The sequence below is a fragment of the Onychostruthus taczanowskii genome, unplaced genomic scaffold, assembly GCF_017590055.1.
Source record: "Onychostruthus taczanowskii isolate IOZ18803 unplaced genomic scaffold, ASM1759005v1 scaffold32, whole genome shotgun sequence".
NCBI lineage: Eukaryota > Metazoa > Chordata > Aves > Passeriformes > Passeridae > Onychostruthus > Onychostruthus taczanowskii.
In genome coordinates, this window is record NW_024500572.1 from 5773398 (window position 1) to 5786504 (window position 13107).

The 13107-nt window shown below is 41.3% G+C and overlaps 1 protein-coding gene across 1 annotated transcript in view; it reads right to left on the reverse strand.

The window, feature by feature from the left end:
* Positions 1-13107, reverse strand: part of GALNT9 (polypeptide N-acetylgalactosaminyltransferase 9) — a 126589-nt gene that overhangs the window by 11900 nt on the left and 101582 nt on the right. Inside the window, exon 8 of the mRNA XM_041410275.1 lies at positions 1419-1604. Coding sequence (XP_041266209.1) covers positions 1419-1604 — 186 coding nt within the window. The remainder of the gene's footprint in view (positions 1-1418; positions 1605-13107) is intronic.

A 13107-nucleotide genomic window follows, 5' to 3' on the forward strand; every position in this document is an offset into this window, starting at 1 on the left:
TTATTTAAATATCATCTTTTCTCAGAATTCATTTGCACATGTCATCAAGCAAGCAAATTTACAGAGGTTAGTTTTTCACCTCCTAATTGAAAACTGACCATTTTAGCAAGTGTCTTTTATGTGTTCAGACAGGGCCAAAATGCTCATAAATTTTTAATGGACACTGCACTGCCTTCTTCCTACTGTCACAGAAATCTTGTGTAGAAAAAGTGATGCACTATTGCCTTTTGTTAAGGCAAAATAGTTCTCTGCAATTACCTCTTGTGCTAAAAGAAGTCACCAAAAACACATTGCACAGAGTGTCCAATATTGAACAGCAGTGAGTGAATTTAAAGCTGTGAAAATATCTGGCATATTCAGACATCAAATGGACAAAGAGGAAACATTGCTCCTTTAAAATGTGTATTTTAAAAACTGTAAGGGGAACGAACAAAAATGGGGTTTCATGTATTAACTAGGTACCAAAGTACAAGTAGATGTTTAGGACAGACTAAATCTAATGAAGTCTTTGACAAGACTCCCATGACTCTGATGAACTCCAGGTCATAACTGAATATTCCCAGACACCTCTGGGTTTGCGTATTTTCCTGTTCTGATAGGAACATTCCTGTTCCTATTTGCTTCAGCCCTGGGCAAACCCCTGCTGTAAGGGTTAGCTAAACCATCCTTACCTACAGATCAGTGCATGTTACCCCTCAGCTGCTCTCCCTGTGCCCCTTCACATGAATATTTTGGATGCAAACACAGCAAGGAACACACCAACAGCCAGCTTCCACCTGGCTGGGATACAACATAAAACTCTTCAAGAATTGTGCTCAGTGCAGATGTAGCATGTGATATACTTACAGAACTAAGTGATAAATGGAACCTACAGTTTATCTAATATTTATATTACATGGATTCCTAGAGGCACTCACACAACATCTGCAAGTCGTTGTGAGAAGCAGAACGTGCCCACATTGCACCTCTCAGTCTGTGGACAATAAAGCTATTTAAAGTGTGATTTTTTTATTGCATACTTCGTTTTTTATGCTGGTGAGGTCTACTGAGTCTCACGATGAATGATGATATTTATTTATGGACATTTCTCTTGTCCCCATCGTTGTAGCATATGAACACCTCAGAGTTTAACGGCGCCCCAAATTAACGACTTCTGGGGGAGCACATAAACCTGAGACATTTTGCTCTGGTTAAATTATAAATCTGTGTCACTGCACACAACAGTCAGGACTGAGTGCACAACTAAATTTGGACTGAGGAAGCAAGTTCTCCTGGCAGAACTCTCCATACTGAGCACGCACCAAAGCACTTTCCCTGAGCTTCGTGCAGCTGTAGTAACGCCCTTCACCTCCAAGAGCTAACCAGGAACAGCTTCGTGTTTCTGCCTGTGTTCGGGCCAGAGCGTGGGCTGTACTTACTGCCATGGGGATGTTCCAGGCCATGTAGACGTGGGACTTGAAGTCATCCATCCAGACCTCGGCGGCGCGCAGGGCGTTGCGCTTTGCATAGTAGTCGATGTCGTTGTTGTAGGGCTTCTTGGTGCGCTCGATGTGCGCCACGCGGGAGCAGGGCAGCACCTCCATGCTGCCCCCGCACTGCCACACCTGGGGGGCACACAAAACAGCCACGTGGCTTCTTTTTCCCCTCTAGAGGTGATACAAGAGCTTCTTTGCAGGTGCGGGGTGTAGGGTGTTTGCTAGTCAGTTCAAAAGGATGGCACAATTCTCCTCTCGTGGCACAGGGCAGGTGGGGCTGAGGGGGATGCAGATGGCTGCATTAGGCACATAAGTTTGAAGCCATAAAGAGACAAGTCCTTCACCATAATATCACTCTTCTTGGGACCATCAGGCAGAGAATAAATTGTGAGGTGGTAACCTCTGCCATGGGTGCTATTTTAATCTAGTGTTTGTTACTGAAACTTCAACAAAAATCAGCCGTGTCATCTGGCTGTGTTTGACACATGAATGGGGACTGGAAAGGGCTCTAAGGTCACCCCAGAGCCTCTATTCTCCAGACTAATCATCTCCAACTCTCTCAGACTGTCTCCACAGGAGAGGTGCTCCAGACCTCTCATCATCTTATCTCTGTACCCCTGAGCTGATGAAGAGGGCTAAAAGGGGCTGAGTGGAGGCTGTGTCACCCAGCCTGCCCAGACACCATGGAACCCACACTGTGCAATTTTCTCCCTGCTGATTGTTTACTGTCTGAACTCCACGGCAGGGGACAATGAGGACTTGTCTCTTTGCATCAGCAAGATCTGGATTGATCCAGAGTGTGGGAGGCTTATGGATTCAGCCCCTTCAGGTCTGCACCTAGTAGGAGAGTCTGAAAATGAAAGGTGTTAAAATATAAGCAGTAATCCAGTACTTTCCAAGGTTGCCTTTTACTGAGAATAAAAACACATTTCTGTACAAGATACATTCCAGAACTATACTGGGGCATTCTCCACCTAACCTGCTTTCTCAAGGACAAAGATAAAGTGCTTGGGAAGTGGCAAATAAAATCTCTGCTCTGGCTTTTCTTTTTTTTTATACTTTGTTAGGTAATATTTAGTTGCTGCTTTCCAAACAGTTCTGTAGTAAATCACTGGCTACTGAAATTTACATTTGATAAATGGAATACACTGAAAAATACACTGCTCATAAATTTGGACTGACGTGTGCTGAGGTTTTTCAGTGCAAAGAGGAAGCGCTACAAAAAAAACCAAACAACAAACCAAATGAAAAAAATTAATTGATTTTCACAATCAGAAGGAGAAATGAGCAGCACACTTTAGTATACTATTTGCCCAACCTAGCCTGGAAGTCAGCTATTTAATGCACAGCACATTTTTCTTTCTATTGATATGCTTAATGACCTTGTAACTCTTATTTATGTATTTTGGTACCAAGGGCAAGTACATTATCTGAGTGACAGATTTATTTCCTTTGAAGGCCAGTGCTCACACAAACCTGGAAATGAAAAGGTACTAAACTGCAACATTAAAGAAAACAGTTTAGCTCATCTGTAAATTCAACACAAACAGTTATTTATCAGTGATAAATTCTCCACAGATGAAATCCACAGGGAACACAGACACCTGGCTTTGAAGGAAGCACAACAAAAAAGGCAGCAGCAGCCTCAGGCCAGATAACTCTCACTCTGTCTGATCCTGGTGCTCAGTTCCCAGTGGGGGTCTGGCTGTGGTGTGACTGCCCCATCCATAATCCCTTGGACTGCTTTCCCCTGACACTCAGTCACTTCTTCCCCCTTAGCCCAGTTTTGCTCTTTAAAGATCCAATATCTGCTGACGAGGAGGAAAGAGGGAAGGAAACAGCCAGGAGATACTCAAGGAAATTTTTCTTCCTTAGAAGATGCTGAAATTTACCCCAGATGACTTGTTTTTTTTCTGGGAATATGTAACTTTTAACACCAGCAGAGGATGTTTCCCTGGACAAGAATGGTATTTCCAATCCCAAAGAACTGGATGTAGAGCACAGGGGGCAAGGAGTCAGATATCTGTGTATCACCAGGTGAACATCATCATGCCACCTTTTCTCCACATCCCAGACAAATGTCACAGCTCCTCAGCTGTGGCCATTTCTTTCCAGGCCAGACAGGGTCTCCTGTTTCACTTCATGAGGATCAGGTGCTGTTAAGTGGAGCACAGACACGACTCAGATTCTCCACACCCTTTCAGCACATGGCTAAGTACAGGGTGAAGATTTTGTCTCCTTCCCTTCCAGACCAATAATTACTTAAACTTACACTAAATAGAAGAGTATCTGCAGTATAATAAAACATGTGCATCCAAAACTGGGCAAGATCCCAGCAGCTGAGAGCCATCATGTGAGATTTGGATGAATACTCGAGACCTGTGCTCTAAGGAGGAGCATGGGATGTTCAGCTCACCTTCTCCTCTCTGGACACAGGGTTGAAAGGCAGAAAACCATTCCCTGTCTGGTTTTAACCAAGGGTGAAAGAATGAGAAAACTTTTACTGTATGAGTCAGGTGAGAGAGGTGAGTCAGTGGCTGATCCTGAAACTGGTTGACTCCGGTCCTCTTTTCATTCTCAAAACTGCACTTAATGACCCATTTTAACAGTAGTAGACAACACATTTCTTTCCACATCAAACTATGAAATTATGCCAGGAAAATAATTACATGCCCCTGTAAAGCATTTATCAAGCAGGATCCTTAAAGTACCTTACTGGGGGGAGCAAACTATTTCTAACTGTGAATAAAAAATGATGCCCAAGGCCCTCCAGAGAGACACATTTCAGGCAATCAGAGAAAACTGCCTTCCATATCTGTGGCTTATCTTCTGGGAAAACAACACATTTCCAGCCCAAGTTATTCCTTTCATATGGAGCTGCCAACAGTAAATGTGTGTCTCAAGGTTCATTTACTGAGCTGGTGGAAGTGTTACAGCCTCTGAGTTGCTGCCCACAAGTCTGTACATCACTGAAAATCCCACTCCACCTTCTTTTCCCCCATGGAGAGACAAATCCCTTAGAGACATTTTGGGTTTTTCTGGCTTCACAGCATGCACTCATCAAACCTGTACTGTGGGGCAGTAGCCCAGGCTCCATGGAAGGCCAGAAGCAGCAGCAAAGCAAGATGTGTTCTCCTTGACTTGGTATAGCTGAGCAGCCCAGGGACTCAGCTTTGCCTCTGTGAGCATCTCACTGTGCAACATTTTAAGACATGATCAAGTAATTCCAAGAGACACTCAATTTATTTGCTAATTGTAGCTAATTTCTAATTTCAGCACTGCTCTTTAGGCTGCTATAAACAAAATTGATGGCAATTTAAATGTTACCATAGCTGTGTTACCTTAGCATTTTTGCTGCTAATTATCTCAATCAACTTTTCTATAAACAGACATATTAAGTATTGAGGAGAACAAGTACCCCCATCAGGAGTAAATTACAAACTGAGTGATTATGTTTGTGGCTTGCACTATAATGATTTACTGACACCAATTATCAGCTATTCCTATACACCTGAGGTGTGGCTGTCCTACAGGAAAATGTTTATTTATGCAGCAGCCAGCTGGACATCACATTTTATGCATCAGAGGAGATCTGAGATGAGGCCGTGTCTTGTCTACCATGGCCTCAATTGTGCATCAGCAAAGTTCTCTGAAGGCAGGTTGGGTACATTATTTAGAAAGGCTAATAAGATACCTTAATTCTTGTCAAACAAGAAGAAATTTTCCAAGGAAATACATTTTCCCACAAGTACTTTCTGCTGAAGATTGAAACCATCTTTGTCAGGATTTTAAAAAACGAAAATTAAAAAGAGTTAAACACGCCTGGCCACCACTAAGTAGGAAGTAGAGCTGGCCAGAGTGCTGGGCTAATCAATTCCTAAATCTTGGCAATATACACAGAGAGAACATTGCTGATGTGTTCTCCTGCCCTGCAGGTGAGACCTGCTTCCAACAGCATCATGTCCTGCAGAGTGAATGTCAGAGCTCAGAAATATCCTGGGATTTTATATTTGCCATTTTTAGCATTTTAAATATGATTCCTAGGATTTAATATTTGCCATTGGCAAGAGAGCAGCTGCAGCTCCCAAGAGGCTCTTGCTAATTAAAGGGAGGGCTCTTCCCTCTCTATGGACTTGGTGCTCTGTAAATTGAATATCACATTATTGTGTACACTGGAGTGACTGCACAGGGCTATTTAATTTGGTACAGATGAGCTCACCAAAGCAAAATCAATAGGTAAAAATGAAAATGGCATCAGTAGGAAGGAAAAACTGGGGAGACAGTTTTAACTTTGAAAACCTAGACTAGAAGTAAAGATTGTGGTCCTTAAGAACTTTGTACCTTGCTGTGAATTTTGCAGTTTAAACACCCTGGTGCCCAGTGAGAGAGAAAAAGAAAAGTCTCAGATTCTCTGTTACAACTCTTTTTTCCATCAAACAGACTTTTGATTTAAGCAGCTGGAGAGATGAGGTATCTCAGAATGTGTAACAGTGGAAAGGACACTTCAGTGTGTGGAAGATTTGCTTCCAAATAATCACCCTTTGCCAACACTTTTGTACCCTCTTCGTGGAAACACCAGTTCCAAACATTCCTCTCAACACCACAGCTTCACAGATACCAAAGCAGCTCCAGTGGAGTGTGACCCAGGCATTTGCAACCTGTTGGTCTCCACCTCTTTTAAAACCTGACTTTTCCAGGAGAGCTGGGGTTAGTCCAGCTTTTCTGATAATATAGAACATGGAGTAATTAATAAAATTATCAGTACTCTGAGGCTCTGGGCCCATTTTCCATAGGCAGGAATCTCTCTGGAGATGTCACTGCACAACATGCATGGGTGCTGTAGCAGCTTTGTGCTTTATCTGCTTCCAACAACTTTGGACATTTCAGTGACCCTTTCCTGAAAGGAATAACCACAGTCTGCATCTTCCAGCTGTAACAAAATGGAAGGAACCAGCTTCAAAACACACATGTGGCAGCAGGGTGCCTCATTTCTGACATACCCAGCAGAGGATGGCACCTGGCACTCGTGCCATTTCAGACATGGATGTTCTGCACATCCTGAAACAAAACCGTGCTGCTGGAACAGGGCTCCGATGTTTTGCGGAGCCATTCTGAACTCCGCCTGAGCAGCACTTCACAGAAGTAGTCTTTCAGATTTCAAACTTTCTTTTCTGAGTGAAGGCAGCAGAAGAGATGGAGGAGTTTTTAAAGTAGCTCAGATATCACTGTTTTATGATATTCCAGTGTGGGAATTCTTAAAAGTCAGGGATCTCAGGCTTTCTTCGATTTTCAAGGCAAAGCCTACCAGAAAGAGATGCCTTCTAGTCTGCCTACACACACCTACAGCAGGATTGGAAAAGATTTTTCTATGATGAAAGAATTTCCACATGTTTCAGAAGTTTTGTTGACCTAAATTTTAAAGAATAACATCAATTTAAAATGTTTTCACTAAAAGAAACACAAGCTCTTTGTTACCTCCACCTTTGTTCCCCACAAAGGTTTTTCTGAAACTGAGAAACTGATGATTTTCTGAATATCTCCTTGGTGTTAAAAGCTTTTCCAATGTAAGATTACATATATATATATATATATATATATATAATCTGAAAGGTCAGTTTAAACTGAAAACACAAGCCTTTCTTATAAAAATAGAACAACACAATCTTTTGATAACATTAAAACCAGTATTTGTTGTCTAGAAATTTTGCCAAAGCACAGAGTGTTCAAAAGAAATATTTTTGGTTTAATTTATCAGCTGGATCTGACAGAGGCATCAAATGTGGTTCCTTGAGGTGACAAAAGTCTGATTTCTGACAGAAGCTGCAGTACCTGAAGGGCAGGAGGACACGTAGTAAATTCACAACAGCAGGCACCACTGAGCCCTCCCCAGCCCCTGTAACACCACAGTGTAACATAAAATCCATGTGTACTGCAGGTACAGGAGAATTCCTATTCTGGTGAAGTCAAACAGAAAGGTGACTCTTAATTCTTAAAAACCTGCTATCATTTCAGTCTCTCTCTCCAGTCAGCCATGAACAAACAAGGTCTAAATCAGAAGAGATTCTTCAAGGTGTATTTGAAAGGTGATAATAAAATCCTTTCCCATCTGAACCATGGGAGCTCTGTACTTATCCTCTAGTCCTTAAGGGATGTGCCAACTCTTCTAGTGCCCACACTAGAAACAAAAAATTAATAGGAATATAGCACACTTCTTGCATCTCTGCTATTGACAATTCACGTAGTTCACTGAAAACTGATCTTTCAAACTAATTTATAGCCTGACATTTTCTTGTTTTCTAATGGAGTCTTATGGATATTCTCTCCTGCATGTATTCTCAGAGCTGCCTAGAGAGTCATATTTAATCAGCTGTGCTAGATAAAGTGCTCTCTCTCTGTTTTTCACTTCACATAGGAAGATGTTAGAGACTGGGGAGCTGTCATAATCAAACACATCATATGGAAAAATTAATCACATGGTCTCGTTTTTGTTCATCAACTGCATTTTTATCATCATTTTTAAAGGCAGCCATAATTATGGTTTTAAAAAGTCCCAACTGTCACTTCTCAAAATAGCCTGTGCTAGTTAATGGTGCACTTCTAGAGCAAAAATCTTTCCACACTGGGACAAGCCAGCTTACATCAGAGAGACTTTTAGCTGCCAAAAAAACCACTTGAACAAAGGAAGAAATCACATCTCAGGATCCACAGATCTTTGTTTTGTCAGAGGTTTCAGGATAAACTTCTGACCTGTGCTTTCAAATTCCAGGACCCAAAAGTGTCCTTGGTTGACTGATCCTGACATTGACCCAGTGACAATTCCTCCTTTTTGCTCTCAACTCCTGCTCAAAGCAGTTTGCAGATAATCTGCTCACAACAGATGTAGAGGGAGTGTGACAAAACCTCAAATAGGAAAGATAATTCTGTTTTTAGGAGTCTTTTTACCCTACATGTGTCAGTACCCATCCTTTACTCTTGCTGCCCTGGAAGGCTGGAAACACAGAGCAGTGGTTTTGGACTAATGATTTTTGGAGGGTTGAATTTCCCCTGGGGCTCTCCTCTTGTTTTTTTCCTGGCTCAAACAGCAAGAACTTAATTTGAAGAGAGAAGAAGAGATATGAAGGATAGAGAAGTGCAGCCATACAAGTCTTTAGGATATGTCTGGCTCTAGTATTACTGCTTTATGATTATTATTTTTATCAATATTTGAGTTGTCCCAATGAGGAATACTTGGAAGCTTGCTGCTTTTCCCACAACTATTACAACAGAGTTCAAGGGTGTGCTGCAGGATCCTCCTGCAGAGTCATTTAATGTGAATTTCATGGCAGACTCAAAATGATACCTTTTCTTTATAGAAAAGTTAAAGAATGTTTTCATAGGTACTTGATTATCCTTTAAAATTTGTTAGAATGTTTTTGAGTTTGACCTCTCAGCTTCAATCCCTTGGGGTTTTCTGGTATTTACAGATGATTTGCCTTCAGAAAAAAAAAAAAAAAAAAAAAAGGCAGTGGAACAATAACATTCTTGCAATGAGACACTCAACACATGCATGTTTTATATTTGTCTAGTGGCTCCTCAGTAGCAAATTTAGAGGCTGTCCTTCACATGTTCTTAGAGGTTACACAGAACCTCAAGCCAGTTAAGATCTCAGATGTGACAACAGCGAGAAGATAAAACCCTCCTGTTAACCCTCTTACAGAGGCAAACAGATAAGCAAGAAGAAATTGAAACATGTTCTAGAGAAACTCACACTCAGCAACTGCTATCTTACTGTAAAGATAAACTTTGTGTGTAAAGAACTAGGGCTGATAAATTAATAGTCTGGCTGCTATGCGAGGGAGGAGATAGGACTTAAAATGATATTAAAAATGCCCCATATGCTTTAACCACTAATCCCATCTCCATAAACCCATATTTTGCACAACTTTTACAAAGGGTAATGCACCTTTGAAAAGAGCATTTCTGGGGAAGAAGCAAATCCCTCTTCTGCAAGGAAAATTCCAGACTCTGAAATACCTTGCTGCTGAGGGATGGAAATTCAAAACCCCTCCAAGGCAAGAAGAGCAGCCTGACCCTGCACAGGCAGGATGCCACGGCTGGGCTTTGCACACAGACTTCAAATGGCAAAGAATAAAATATCCCAAGCTACAAAAGGTGGTGGTGGTTGAGGAATTCTTGTTTCCTGCTAGGAAAGTGATCCCGGACAAACTCCCCCTGTCCCATTCTCCCTGACATCACTGCTCAGGGTCTGGCAGGCAGGCAAGCACTGAGCAATGGGAGAAGGGAGAAGAACAGTCAAAGAGCAAGGTTTTAATTTTCAAAGGCTTGTTTTTCTTAGCAAATTAATGAATGTTGGCACCTCAATATGTTCCAGGAGATGTTAACAGCTCCTAGCATGTAAATGACAGGCGTAGGAAAGAGACTGCTTTGAGGCAAACCCCCAAACTTCATAGACTAGAGATAATAACTTCATTTTCTCTGAGTCCTCTTCTAGTCTAAAAGAGACTGCAGATTTCTTCTGGTCTAGTACCATCCATATATGTTGTGTTTTGCAAGCACAAATCATTTTTCCTGTATAAAGTAAATGAAATTTGGTATCTCAAATGTAGTTTGCTAATTGTCCCAGGCAGATGCTTCTCATAATGTATTCTTCCAGAATGCATTTGATGAGAATAATTTTCTGCTTTCTTACAAATTTACTCAGCTTTTTCCCAAATCAATAGAATCACTGTCAGTCATTTCTGTAAATATGCCAGCACAGATCCTGTTTGTACTATGACTGTTAAAATTCAACAAATTGGCCCAGGAAAAATACAATCTATATGGGATATATGAAACAGCATTAAAGACCAGCCTGTTATTCTTGTTCCTCACATCTCCTTCATGTGATTGCTTTAGGTTTTTTCTCCTCACTTATCCCAAAAGACGACAGAGAAAATCTCCCTCTAAGTTCAAACCCCAGCAAGGGATAAAGTCTTATGTACACTAAGCTTACAGGAGAAAATCTGCAGCTGAGCTCCTGCAACATTTAAGTTCTTAGGAAAATACCCCTTTTTGCCAGACAGTGCTTTATTAACCTGCACCAAAGCACCAGGCAATGCTCAGCAGCTGGAACACAAGAACAGGACACTCACTGCACAGTTCAGCCCACAAAAAAGCAAAAGCTCAAGATTAGATAAACTGAGCATGGCAGCAATCTCCAAACCACATTTAATTTCTGGCAGATGCCAAGGAAGATCAGCAAGAATACCTTAGGTCAGAGTAGGGATGCCTTGCTTGACACAGAGGTGTTCACATGACCACAGAAATCTCTTGAAGAGCACAAAACTAACCCTGCAACAGCATCTCCCTTCAGTTGGCACCTAAGCTAAACCAGAGGGAAAATAAAAAATAAAAGTTGTTAAACTTTTTCTTTTTTCCACCAAAGTGAGTTCTCAACTTTCTTGTGCCAGTAGTTCACCCTTCCAGCCTTTTGCTAATGAAATAATACTTACTGTGTGCTCAGCCTTCAGAAAGAAGGCTGAAAAATGATAAAATGCTTCCTGACATTTTAGCTGAGACCACAGGGAGGAAGAATAAAGAGTGGAATTTATTGATGCATCAATTAGAATAAAGTCATTTTTGAATGAGAAAATATTGAAACAGACTGACTAATGAAGTGATCACAAAGGGTCTTTTCAAAGGACCCTAAGTGGAGTCATCCTCATTTGTTTTCTCTTTCCACAGCAGACCCTTAAATGATCCTTGCATATTGTCTACACTAAATCCTGCAGGGTTGCTATTTCATTTTAAAGAAAAAAGCTTTTAGGCTGCAAGGGATTCATTCAGTGAGAGCTATTATGCTTTTTGTGGCTTTGCTGCAGAGCCAAGGGATTTACTATATGCTCATTAGATCCTGCTTTGTTCCAAAACAATCTTTTACGATGCAAATTTCAGCATGCTGATCTACTTAAAATAACATTTTCCAAAAAAAAAAAAAAAAAAAAAAGAAAAAAAAAGAAAAAAAAAGGGTTATTAAAGTAAAAGCTTCTTCCAAGGCAGAACACTAGAAATTCAGATTAATTACTAATATTTTAGACTACGAAAACATCTGATGTCTCAGCTTAAATTCAGCTTTGAACATGGCTACAAGAAGTCCCAAGAATTCAGTGTTAGAGGCACAAGAGCTCAGAGGCCACTTTGTGAAGCCATCACAGGTGAGGCACATTTGTCACTTGGCTGCTTGGTGGCTGAAGCACAAAAGGTTTGATTTGTTCAAGCCTTGGCACCTGAGGCATGCACCAGCAGACATGTTCACTCACCAGGACCCCCAAGGAAGATACACAAGATGAGAGCTGGGAGTTCACAAACAAACAAAAACAAAACAAAACAAAACAAAACAAAAAAAAAGGGAAAGAAAGCGAGGCAAAAATGGGAAAAATGGCAGAAAAGGCAGAAAAATTGCAATCCACTGTCCTCAGGCTGGATGTGTGGCACTCAGGGAGCTGTGGCAGTTTCCACGTCTTGTCAGGGCTCTTTAAACTCACCTGCAGATGTACTGAGGGTGAGGGGGGCACTCCTGTTTTTCAGAGCATTAATTCCACCTTGTTCCTCCTCTGTGACCTTCCTGCAGGAGCAGTTGTATGAACACAACGATGAATATTATCATCCAGGAGATGTACCTGATAGCTCATCCTTAATAGTTCCATAAATCTTGCTAAGTCTTGGTGCTTGAGGTGAACAGCAGAGATAATCCTGCTGTAAGGAATTGTGTGAACTCATCCCTCACATGCACAGAGCCCAGCCAGGCTGGTGACACCACATTAAAACATTCTTTCCTGTGCCCTGAGCAGTAGAACTCCAACTGGAGCTAGAATTTGCACTGAAAACTGATCTCTACGAGGAAAATTAGTAAATATCTGAGGCGAGTAATAAGAAAAAAATCAGTTAGTGTGGAAGTACTGAGAGATCATTACAGTAATTCCAGGCAGCCCTTCCCACACTCCCATTCTGAATTAGACCAGCAAACTAAACATGCAATTTATGCTTAAAAAACTCACAAATCATCACCTGCTTATAAAGGACAAGTTCAGCTAGAGCACCTGCTCACTAAAACAACACATGGTTCCTGCATTCAGCTGATGTCCTGTTTTACACAGTAAGTGCCAAATCCTTAATAAACATTAGATGCAGATGTGTGCGAGCATGGCTTTCACTGGGAATGCTTATTTACTTGGGATGACAAACCCATGATTAATATTCTCCTCCCAGGGCTATGGGAAAGTGCCAGAAGAGGGGCAATTCCCATAAAGGACTGGAATAGGATATTTGAAACACGTCTGAAACTTGAAAAATGCCTCTGCCTACACTGCACTCTCAGCCAGGCCCCACCAGCCTTGGCAGCTACCTGAGCTGCAAAAAGAACATGAGAAAATGCAAAACCCCCCTCTGGTGAGTCTGTTACAACATGCTTTGACTTTCCTGAATACCAGACAGCAGATGTCTGGAATGGTTTTTTGATACCTCAGAGAAAATGCAAAATGGCACAGAAAAGGAACTTTTAGAGAAGAAAGTGCCATTATGTCCTAGTGATTCATTCTGCTTAAATGCTTTATTGCTGCTATTAATGGACAGATATTAACATTAATCATAGGCT